The sequence below is a fragment of the Anolis sagrei genome, chromosome 9 (genome assembly GCF_037176765.1).
Source record: "Anolis sagrei isolate rAnoSag1 chromosome 9, rAnoSag1.mat, whole genome shotgun sequence".
NCBI classification, from domain to species: Eukaryota; Metazoa; Chordata; class Lepidosauria; order Squamata; family Dactyloidae; genus Anolis; species Anolis sagrei.
Window position 1 is genome coordinate 18,473,991 of NC_090029.1, and position 12,382 is coordinate 18,486,372.

Here is a 12,382-nt window from a genome sequence, read left to right on the forward strand (position 1 = left end):
TTGACGTGCAAGATCTTAAGCCTTCTCTACTAAAGGATGCAGACTACAAATCCCACGATTCTATTGCGTTGTGCCATGGTAGTGCGAGTGGTGTCAAACTACATTAATTCTACTGTACCCAAAGTAAGGATTCTTTTCTATTCTATGTGTTGTCAAAGGCTTTCATGGCTAGAATCACTGGGTTTCTGTGAGTTTTCTGGGCTGTCTGGCCGTGTTCCAGAAGCATTCTCTCCTGATGTTTCACCCACATCTATGGCAGGCATCCTCAGAGGTTGTGAGGTCTGTTGGAAACTAGGCAAGTGGGCTTTACATATATCCCTGTGGAATGATGTCCAGGGTAGGAGAAAGAACTCTTGTCTGCTTGAAACAAGAGAAGCAATTGAAATCCACAAGCAGGTGGACAATTTCAACAGAAAGGAGGAAACAATGAAAATGAACAAAATCTGGCTCCCGGTATTAAAAAAACTCTAGAATCAGGACACTAAATAAAGAACAACACTCTTGTTTGAGTGTTGTTCTTTATTTAGTGTCCTGATTCTAGAGTTTTTTTTAGTTTTTTTAGGAGAATTCCAGACATGGATCAATCATGGCCAGCTAACACCTCCCAATAAAGGAGTCCATCAGGCAGCAACCAGCCAGGCATTGAAGTTGCAAGGCCATTGAATGCTAATTTGAGGTGGCCCATTGCAACATTCACACTTGCCTCAAGCAGACTTTTCTCCCACCCTGGACATTATTTCACAGATATATAAACATCAACATCACTTGCCTAGTTTGTAACAGACCTCACAACCACTGAGGTTGCCTGCCATAGATGTGGGCAAAATGTCAGGAGAGAATACTTCTGGAACATGGCCAGACAGCCTGGAAAATTCACAGCAGCCCCTTTTCCATTCTATTTCCCTCTCTCGTATTTTTCGCAGCCCCAATCTCAAATAGAGTCTGTATTAAGGATAAATTGTATTGCCTCATTTGCTCACATTCCTGAAGCTTTGCAGAATCTGTCGATATTTTTGGAAGAATTTGGAGGGGAAAAACAGGTAAGGAAAGAATTGGATGGAAGGGGTGCAGAGCCCTCTGGCGGAAGAAGAGTCACTGTCACTGTCTACACCACTGGTTCTCATCCTGTGTCCCCAGATGTTTTGGCCTTCAACTCCCAGAAATCCTAACAGCTGGTAAACTGGCTGGGATTTCTGGGAGTTGGAGGCCAAAACATCTGGGGATCCACAGGTTGAGAATAATTAGTCTGGACTATAGAATGAATGCAGTTTGTTTCCACTTGAACTGTCATGTTATAGAATAATTGGAGTTGTAGTTTTGCAAGGTCTTAAGCCTTATCTACCCAAGAGTGCTGGGGCTTCACCTAACTACAGCTCCCATGAATCCATAGACAGATAAAGTGCACTAATTCTACAGCTTAGACCAGTGGTTCTCAACCTGGAGTCCCCAGATGTTTTGGCCTTCAACTCCCAGAAATCCTAACAGCTGGTAAACTGGCTGGGATTTCTGGGAGTTGTAGGCCAAAACACCTGGGGACCCACATATTGAGAATTATTAGTCTGCACTATAGAATGAATGCAGTTTGTTTCCACTTGAACTGCTATACTCTAGAATCATTGGAGTTGTAGTTTTGCAAGGTCTTAAGACTTACCTACCCAAGAGTGCTGGGGCTTCACCTAACTACAGCTCCCATGAATCCATAGACAGATAAAATGGTGTCGAAGTGCACTAATTCTACAGCTTAGACCAGTGGTTCTCAACCTGGAGTCCCCAGATGTTTTTAGCCTTCAACTCCCAGAAATCCTAACAGCTGGTAAACTGGCTGGGATTTCTGGGAGTTGGGGACCAAAACACCTGGGGACCAACTAGTTGAGAATTATTAGTCTGCACTATAGAATGAATGCAGTTTGTTTCCACTTGAACTTCTATACTCTAGAATAATTGGAGTTGTAGTTTTGCAAGGTCTTAAGCCTTTTTTACCCAAGAGTGCTGGGGCTTCACCTAACTACAGCTCCCATGAATCCATAGGCAGATAAAGTGGTGTCGAAGTGCACTAATTCTACAGCGTAGATGCACCCAAAACACCCATTTGCTTGGCTCTGTACATGGAACTCCTATTGCTTTGACCTGAGCTAAAATATCTCATTGCTTTCATATGAGAAGATAGTGAAGGCAAAGTATATACAGTACATGGCAGGGTGGAAAATTCTTGTCCCAAGCTCTTGTCACTCCTGCCTCAAGCAATGCCCCTGACCTTTAAGAGAAGAGATTGCAACTGCCCTTGATTGTTGTGGAAAATAGTTTAATAAAGGACACTTTGGGGAAGCCAACTGCAGTGAAGTCTTCTCCGATTGGTGCGAGAGCAACTTTCCATCTCGGCAACAAAGGCTTGTATTTATTCAGCTGGAAGATCCGGAACTAATGTACACCCTGCATGTAATCCCTCATAGCCATGGTATTTTTATTACTTGGGTACCATTCCTGACTGTGCTCAAAACTCATTCGTACAGATTGGAATTCCCAGTTAAATAGATTCTTACAAGAACTGGGTCCTGTTGGAATAATGTCAACCAAAAAATGGGGGAAACTAAGAGAAAGGCTATATAGGGCAGCTTACCTGCAAATCCAGACATTGACGGATGCATCTATACTATAGAAACAAAGCAGTTTGACACCACGTTTACAGCCAACATTCTATATCATGGAATACTAGGAACTAAAGGCTAGAAGGACACTTGCACTCTTTGGTAGTAAAGGCTCAGGAGCAGTGTTTCTCAACCTGGGGGTCGGGACCGCAAGGGGGGTCACGAGGGGATGTCAGAGGGGTCACCAAAGACCATCAGAAAATACAGTATTTTATCTTAGTCATGGGAGTTCTGTGTACAAAGTTTGGCTCAATTTTATCGTTGGTGGGGTTCAGAATGCTCTTTGATTGTAGGTGAACTATAAATCCCAGCAACTACAACTCCCAAATGTCAAGGTCTATTTTCCCCAAACTCCAGCAGTGTTCACATTTAAGCATGTTGAGTATTGAGTTTGGTCCAGATCCATCATTGTTTGAGTCCACAGTGCTCTCTGGATATAGGTGAACTACAACTCCACAACTCAAGGTCAATGCCCACCAAACCCTCCAGTATTTTATCTTGGTCATGGGGGTTCTGTGTGCTAATTTTGGTTCAATCCCATCATTGGTGGAGTTCAGAATGCTCTTTGATTGTAGGTGAACTATAAATCCCAGCAACTACAACTCCCAAATGACAAAATCAATCCCCCCCAACCCCACCAGTATTCAAATTTGGGCGTATCGGATATTTGTGCCAACTTTGGTCCAGTGAATGAAAAAAAATCCTGCATATCAGATATTTACATTATGATTCATAACAGTAGCACAATTACAGTTATGAAGTAGCAACGAAAATAATTTTATGGTTGGGGTCACCACAACATGAGGAACTGTATTGAGGGGTCGCAGCATGAGGAAGGTTGAGAAACACTGCTCAAGAGGCTTGCAAAACTACAACTCCCAGGATGCATTGAGCCATGGCAGTTAAAGTGGTGTCAAACTGCATTCATTATACAGTGTAAATGCACCCAATGATAGGCGGTACAATCTTGGGATTACGTGCCTCACCCAAAATCCAAAATCCTTGGCTTCCTGCAACACTTAGCCCCCTTTTCAAGGGAATCCTATGGGAGAAGGAAAGGTTCATTTCCAAGATTCTGATACAAAACTGTGGCTATAAAATAAAGCAAAATGATCTATAGTTATTGAATGGCTAGCCTATTTGATCCTTCTTTTTGGGCACCTGGGTCTCTCCGGCTCAGGTTCACTATCCACAGGGTTGTTGCATGGAAGGTAACACAATGTTGTGCAGTGTTTTAAAAACTGGAGCAGAGGCAACATATTTGGGCATGAGGGCACCAATCCTCCTTTGATCTCAGTCAATGAACTTTGCTCTGTCAACTGATGTTCAAGGTTGAAGGCAGTCCTGTCATCCTGCCAGGCTTCCACTGAAATACACTGCTAGATATCCACGTCTGTCTTCTCTTCGTACAAAGCTGTGACATTTCCATCCTTCCAGTGGATTGACACCTCTCCGGCGTTCTGCGTTTTGGGGAGCAAACTGTCTGCCAGGCCTTCTGGGTTGTTGTCATCCTTCAAAAGCACAAAGGCTTGCTTCATTTCTGTCCCTGCGGGCTGTGTGGTTCCATATCCTTCTTTATCCTGGAAGAGGACCTTCCGGGCCCTAAACGGTGTGTGAGATGAGAAAAAGAGAAGTTAAATCACTTCACTCAATTACAGTTAATATTCAGACTTTGGGAGATTTTTCTTTCTAAGCCCATTGAGGCCAGCTAGTATGATGGCACCCCCACCAAAGCAGACTCCAGTGGCAAGGTCCCTCCATTACATATATGCCATCACCTTGTCATTATCCATACCTGTTTGCCCTGATATTTGCTACCAGGAGGCCCATGCCAATCACCAGAACCAGAGCCGAAAGCCCTAGGATGCTGTAGTTCCAGGCAGATGCTAGGAATAGAGAGGAAATGGAGAAACATGAGTAAATGATTTTGTGGCCTTGCCTCCAACCTCTTTATATGGCACCACAAACCCTCTTCTCGTGGTGATGGGAGAATTGGGTTTCTGCCTATCATATTCAGTGAGGTTCACAGCAAAAATCCTGGACATACTTCTGTCTATAATCACTGGAAGACCTAGCCATTTCCAGAGAGAACACTTCTCTAAGCATTTGTAGGTCCTCCAACACAGTTCTATGATCAACCTCCACCAGAAGAGATAACACTTCTCTAGGCATCAGGACATCTTCTAGCATGGTTCTATGAGCAACTTCAATCAGAAGTTGACCATAAAGTCATGCTGGAGGACTTAGAGATTCTCATAAAGAACACTAGGCATCCGTGGGTCCCCCAGTGTGTTATTCAATGGGCAACTTTTTTCAGAGGGTGACAATAAAGTCACACCGAAGGACACAGAGATTCTTAGAACACTTCTCCAGGCATTTGGAGGTCCTCCAGCATGATTCTATGGTCAATATCTGTCAGAAGTTGGCCATAGAATCACACAACAGGACCTACATATTCTTATGGAGAACACTTCTCTAGGCACTTGTAGGTACTCCAGCATGATTCTATGATCTATTTCCTCTGGAAGAGTGAACACTCTTCTAGACATTCGTACGTCCTCCAGCATGGTTCCACGGCCAACATTTGTCAGAAATTGGCTATAGAATTGCAAAGCAAGACCTAGAAATTCTAAGGCAGAACACTTCTCCGGGCATTTGGAGGTCTTCCAGCATGATTCCATTGTCAACTTTCTCTGAAAGAATGGACACTCCTCTAGACATTTGTAGTCCTCCAGCATGATTCTGCAGTCAACATCTGTCAGAAGTTGGCCACAAAGTCATGCTGAAGGACCTAGAGATATGTTAGAGGACCTCCAAATCCATGGAGAAGTATTCTCCCTGAGAATCTCTAGATCAGTGGTTCTCAGCCTGTGGGTCCCCAGCTGTTTTGGCTTTCAACTCCCAGAAATCCTAACAGCTGGTAAACTGGCTAGGATTTCTGGGAGTTGTAGGCCAAACTGCCTGGGGACTCACAAGTTGAGAACCACTGCTCTAGATTCTGCTGCGTGCTTCTATGGCCAACTTCTGGCAGACGTTGACCACAGAATCATGCTGGGGGACTAGAGAAGTGTTTGCTCTACCAAAGCCTTGATAATTGTTCTAAGAATCTCTTAAGTTCTCCAGTTTGACTTTATGGCCATCTTCTGATGGAAGTTGCCAATAGAATCATGCTGGAGGGCCTACAAATGCCTAGTGTTCTTTCTAAGAATCTCTAAATCATCCAGTGTGACTTTATGAGCCACTTCTGACAGAGAGAAGTTGACCTACAAGAGGATCTACACATACCCAGAGTAGTGTTCTCTCTAGGTATCTCTCTAGGTATTTCATGGTCAACTTCATCTGGAAGAGCAAGCCCTTCTTTAGGCATTTGGAGGTACGCCAACATGATTCCATGGTCTACTTCCTCTGAGAGTGAGCATTTCTCTAGACGTTTATAGGCCCTCCAGCATGATCCCATGGTCAATGTCTGCAGGAAGAGCAAACATTTCTCTAAGCATTTGTAAGTCCTCCAGCATGATTCCATGGTCGCCTTCCTCTGGAGAACTTCCATCATGATTCTATGGTCAACATCTGTCAGAAGTTGGTCATGGAATCACACAGCAGGACTTAGAGATTCCTATAGAGAACACTAGTCTAGATATTTTTAGGTCCTCTAAGGCAATCCTATGATCAACTTCTATCAACACTGAGTTTCTTAAAATCCCAGCACCATTCTCATCTCAAGGATCCCATGCTCTACAATGATGGCCATCACACCCCAAGCTTGGTCTAAAATAAGGAGAAGAACTTACGGTCTTCCCTCCGGAAAAACCACAGCAGCTCTTGCATCACTTCTGGAGGCATCCCATCTTTCATGGAGTCTGGCGGACTACCTTGCTCATTGTCTGGGTGATGGGAGCCAGCCAGGGCCAGGACAGAGGGTCCACCAATGTCAGTGTTCACTGTTGGACCACAAAAGAACACATTCGAAGCTTTTAAAAGTAGTTATATTGAGAGACTGAATAATTTACAATTCTTTGGCACAGTGATTAATCAAAATGTGGACTCCAGGGCCACTTGCCTAGAAGGTAAGTCAGGGACTCATATTTTTGGAGGACGGGTGGAATGGAGGCATTCTGTGGGGACACAAAACGCTATTTGATGACCCCTACTTTAAGCTCATCCCACCTCCCCTATATCATTTGGCAGTACAAAGAGCTCACCATATAACATGAAACAGAGGATGGTCCAAAATGTCTTCATGATGGCTGATGGACGTCTTCCAAGAGACTTTCAGATGAAGATGAAAGAAGAAGGAAACACACTCCGAATCTGAAAATTGGAAAAAGAGAAGACCTCCACAATTGAATTCACAGGCCATGGCTGGGTTTTCATCCAAACTATAATGAAGTCCACTACCATACTGAACTCAAACCAAGGTTCAGTACCTTGGAGAACTCCTTGGCTAGACCCCTAGGCTGCATCGACATTAGAGAATGAATGAAGTTTGGCACTGCTTGGCTCAATGCTATGAAACTCTGGGAACTGTCATTTTACAAGATCGGTGGCCTTTTCTGACAAGGAATGCTAGTGCTTTAATTCCCAGGATCTCATAGCACTGAGCCAAGGCTATTAAAGGGGTGTTGAACTGCATTCATTCTACAATGTAGACATCAAATGAGAACATAGTCTTTCTTCCAAACATGGATAGTAAATACCTATTTGAATCCCTAGTTTTCAGCACTGGTTGTGCTCTTCATACCTTGAGCTATACCCCTCCAACCGTAACAGAGTAACCAGCCTTGTAAGCTGTGAGTCATCTTCATTGAAAGCAGTTGCTGATTGTAGCTTCAAACATTAGCTCTCCGGGTGACTAACCTCCTGGGTGACTCCCCCTCCTGCTATATTCCCCTGAATTTAATCTCCGAACAATTCAAAGTTCGCATTCCAAGGCCAAAGGGGATTCTCCAGGCATTTGCACTGAAGGCAATGGCTGCAGGGACACCCAGCTTTCTTTTTCCCATGTACTGTGTGTCTCTCTTTAAAGTATATTTCTGGAAGAAGGCAAAAAAAGGTCCCATCAGCTTTTCAGTGGGGTAAAGACAAGCAACTTAAACATCCATGGTGATGGATGAGGTTTTACCTTTGCTTCCAATTTGGATACATTTCCCTATTACACAACCATAGCTTGAAGTGGTTTCATTCCATCAGATCCAGCGATTTGCGAGAGCACTTAGAACAGTGTTTCTCAACCTTCCTATTGCTTCAACCCCTTAATGCAGTCCCACATGTTGTTGTGACCCCCAACCATAAAACTATTTTTGTTACTATGTCGTAACTGTAATTTTTCTACTGTTATGAATCGTAATGTAAATATCTGATATGCAGGATGTATTCTCATTCACTTGACCAAATTTGGCACAAATACCCAATATACCCAAATTTGAATACTGGGGGGAGGGGGGTTGATTCTATCATTTGGGAGTTGTAGTTGCTGGGATTTATAGTTCACCTACAAACAAAGAGCATTCTGAACTCCACCAACAATGGAATTGAACCGAACTTGGCACACAGAATTCCCATGACCAACAGAAAATATTGGAAGGGTTTGGTGGGCATTGACCTTGAGTTTTGGAGTTGTAGTTCACCTACATCCAGAGAGAACTGTGGACTCACACAATAATGGATCTGGACCAAACTTGGTGTTAATACTCAATACTCCCAAATGTGAACACTGGTGGAGTTTGGAGAAAAATAGACCTTGTCATTTGGGAGTTGTAGTTGCTGGGATTTATAGTTCACCTACAATCAAAGAGCATTCTGAACCCCACCAACGGCAGAATTGGGACAAACTTCCCACCTAGAATCCCCACAACCAACTGAAATTACTGTGCTTCCTGATGGTCTTTGGCGACCCCTTTGACACTCTCTCGTGGCTTGCCAGGGGTCCCGACCCCCAGGTTGAGAAACACTGACTTAGAATCTTGTTGCAGGTTGCCATGGCAATTAAGGTGGAATCGTAGTGCTCAATGAGAATGCATAATTATATATTATAATACATCTAATGTATTATTATATATTTATATTACATGTAATATTACTAATAATATTACAATATAATGGTATAATACAATATAGTAGTATTTAATACTGATATTGTACTATGCTAATAATATAATTATATATATATAGGAGCCCCCGGCGGCGCAGTGGGTTAAACCCCTGTGCCGGCAGGACTGAAGACCGACAGGTCACAGGTTCGAATCCGGGGAGAGGAGGATGAGCTCCCTCTATCAGCTCCAACTCCTCATGCGGGAACATGAGAGAAGCCTCCCACAAGGATGATAAAAACATCAAATCATCCAAGGCGTCCCCTGGGCAACGTCCTTGCAGACGGCCAATTCTCTCACACCAGGAGTCACTCCTGACACGACTATATATATATATATAGAGAGAGAGAGTAAGCCACTCTGAGTTCACTTCGGGGTGAGAAGGGCGGCATATAAATGTTGTAAATAAATAAATAATGAAACTTTTCTGGCAGGCCAACCCATTCAACTTGGAACCATGAATTTTAAATTACCAATTGAGACTATCTCATTCAAATCCAGAATGGTGAACTCTAGTGAACCAAGAAGGGTCCTATTGCATCCCAGGTACATATTAATTATTTTCCCCTTTTTTTACTATTCAATATCTGCACTTACCAGAAAGGAGAATGCCTCAAAGTTGTGTCCTCTAATTCATGCATCTGCCCACAATGAAAAATGGCTCATTCCCTCCCTTGGGATGGCTGTCCTTCCCCAACAAACATGCATTCTCCTCCCCATTCTTGACTCCCCGCTCTCTTTGCCAAAGGTGAGTGAACTCTTTCTCAGCTTTTTATTGACTTGAGGATTGCAGAGTTGCTCCACAGATAAAGCCCCATCATCTGCTGTGAAATGAAACCACACATAATTGCAGCTCCTTAAGACAGGCACATTGTTGTATATCTGGGAAGAATAGTGCTACTGATGTATAAAGCAATTTTGTTTTATGGACGGTGCAATTAGCAATAAACAAAGAGAGCCAATGCAGCATAGTGATTTGAGCGTTGGACTATGACTCTGGGAAAGACTTGAGATTCCAATCTCCTTCATCTTTGGAAACCTACACACACTGCCAAATAATGCAGTTTGAACTGTATTATATGGGTCTACACTGATCATACTGCAGTTCAAACTGCAGTATATGGCAGTGTGAGTAGAACCCAAAGTGCATCAACATTGTAGACTTAACGCAGCTTGACACCACTTGAACCTCTATAGCTGAAGGCAACAGAGTACTTGGAGTTGTAGCTTTGCAAAGACTTCTCTCCCAAAGAGTGCCAATGCCTCACTGAACTACAACTCCCAGGATTCCGTAGCATTGAGTCATGACAGTCAAAGGGATGTCAAACTCCATTAATTCCACAACATCGATGCAAACATTATCACATCACTTGAATGGCCATGGCTCAATGGGAATTGTAGTTTTACAAGGTCTCTAGCCTTGTAACAATGCCTCTTGTGCTTTTACTATTAGAGATCTACAATTGTTGTTGCTTGTTGTTCATTCATTCAGTCGTTTCCGACTCTTTGTGACGTCATGGACCAGCCCACACCAGAGCTCCCTGTTGGCTGTCACCACCCCCAGCTCCTTCATGGTGAATCCAGTCACTTCAAGGATACCATCCATCCATCTTGCCCTTGATTGGCCCCTCTTCCTTTTTCCTTCCATTTTCGCCAGCATCATTGTCTTCTCTAAGCTTGTTTTTCTTCTCATGATGTGGCCAAAGTACTTCTACTATTCTTCCCTCCAATGAGCAGTTGGGCTTATTTCTTGAAGTATGGACTGGTTGGATCTTCTCGCTGTCCAAGGCACTCTCAGAACTCTCCTCCAGCAACACAATCTACAATTGAGGAACGACTATTTCCAAAATGGATCCTATAAAGACCGTTCTTCCAAGACCTATTCCCAACTTGCCTGTTGATTTATGCCGAAGCCAAAGGAAGGAAGGCTCAGAGGCGGTTTGGTAAGTTTCTTCCTCTGAAATAGAGCCTAAGAAAACCTGGAATGGGTTGGCGGTCTCCCATCCAAATGCTAAGCGGAGCAGGCCCTGCTTAGCTCCCCAGATCAGACCAAATCTGATATTTTGTAATGCCGAATGCAAAACACATTACAAGAACTATAAACACCAGGGAAGGGATACCAGCCTAACAAATGATACTCCCTGCTCTGTTTTCATTCGTAGCATTTTTCAGAAGGAATAGCGAGCTAGATTTGGTGTGTTTGTTCTTGTTTCTCTGCCCTTGGGACTCTTTATCTTTCATATTCGGTGTCTTTGACCCAGGACTGCTTGGTTACAGAATAACCAGGGCTATCATTTGGTGCGAGGCTCATTTGGGAGAGGAATACGCCCCAAAGAAACCAAGTACAAGCTGTTCCCAAGTTACGAACAAGATCGGTTCTGTAGCTTTGTTCTCAAGTTGCATTTCTTTGTAAGTCTGAACAGGTTATTTCAGCCAAATTTATTTTCCAGCCTTGGAGAGCGTAGGAAAGGATGGGCACACTTGTGGCGTTTGTTTAGCTCTCTGTGCCTTTTTTGGAGATTGGAAAGATTTGAACACAGTAAAAAAGAAACCCGTACATTGGTTTGGTCATGTGCTATCTTCATTCAAAACTTCCCGTTGAAAGTATCACAAAGGGCAACGTTTCAGAAGACTGCACAGAATGGAGCCTGTCCCCGCCTGAACTGTCAGGATTCATTGCTATGGGAAGCTGTTGCATCATAAAACCTCAACCCTCAAGGATTCAATAGCACTGAACTGGATCTACACTGCTAAATAATCCAGTTCAAAGCACATAATCCCCAGTTCAAGCGAGGTTAAACTGCACTCATTACACTGTGTAGATGAACCCACAAACATGATGCTGGAAAGCCATAGCTAGAGCACTGTGACAAAGAATCAATCATCAAAGGCCACCATGTCCGCTCCAGGTTGTAGTCCATAATTTAATGGAGTGATCCAAGGTTCTCATAGGCCTTTGCATGGCTTTTGGTGTTCTCTCCTTGAGCACATAGGGGAAGGGGCCAGGGTATCAATGCCATTATTATTATTATTATTATTATTATTCACTCTTTATACGTATATGTGGAAGTGTGCACACACACAAATACACACACACACACACAAATATATATGATTCTTAAATGTTTATTTATGTTTATGTTATATTTTATTGATGTTTCATATTGTGCATTTAATTGCTGTTGGTTTTATGTGTGCATATATACACAAATATATATACACATGTACATATATACACATATATTGTAGTTTTACAAGGTCTCTAGCCTTGTAATAGTGCCTCACCAAACTACAAATCACAGGACGGGCATATTGGATTTAAATGGACTGCGTTTCCATATGGCAGTGTGGAATACACAAGTGTACATGTATATACACACACTTGTATACATGCACAAGTATGTATACACACATACATGTATATACAGACACGTATACATGCACACACATGTATGTGTATACATATACACACATGTATACATGTACACACATGAATGTGTATACATGTATACACACATGTACATTTATGTACATATATGTACACATGCAAATGTGTGCGCACACATGTATATACACACCTGTATACATACACACATGCATGTGTATACACACATATGTATAAATGCACACACATATATGTACACATGC

The 12,382-nt window shown here is 42.9% G+C and overlaps 1 protein-coding gene across 3 annotated transcripts; it reads right to left on the minus strand.

The window, feature by feature from the left end:
* Positions 1-3,412: 3,412 nt before the first annotated feature.
* Positions 3,413-9,435, minus strand: SLC51B (SLC51 subunit beta). 3 transcript variants are annotated; one of them, XM_060755619.2, is made up of 5 exons: positions 9,332-9,435; positions 6,848-6,956; positions 6,437-6,586; positions 4,441-4,531; positions 3,413-4,247 (listed from the first exon to the last, which is right to left on the minus strand). In XM_060755619.2, the coding sequence occupies exons 2-5, from the start codon at positions 6,885-6,887 to the stop codon at positions 4,025-4,027; spliced, it is 504 nt and encodes a 167-aa protein (XP_060611602.2). In that variant the 5' UTR covers positions 6,888-6,956; positions 9,332-9,435; the 3' UTR covers positions 3,413-4,024. The 3 variants fall into 3 exon arrangements, with proteins under 3 accessions (XP_060611602.2, XP_067327412.1, XP_067327411.1); XM_067471311.1 differs by lacking the exon at positions 9,332-9,435 and adding an exon at positions 7,387-7,411; XM_067471310.1 differs by lacking the exon at positions 9,332-9,435 and adding an exon at positions 7,343-7,365.
* Positions 9,436-12,382: the final 2,947 nt, after the last annotated feature.

Bases quoted from the DNA above. Each gene is read 5' to 3' on its own strand.
- SLC51B (XM_060755619.2), bottom strand. From the start codon at position 6,887: ATGAAGACATTTTGGACCATCCTCTGTTTCATGTTATATG. The intron at 6,587-6,847 runs GTGAGCTCTTTG...GTGGTCCAACAG, and splicing joins CCTCTGTTTCATGTTATATG to TGAACACTGACATTGGTGGA. The intron at 4,248-4,440 runs GTATGGATAATG...CACACCGTTTAG, and splicing joins GCAAATATCAGGGCAAACAG to GGCCCGGAAGGTCCTCTTCC.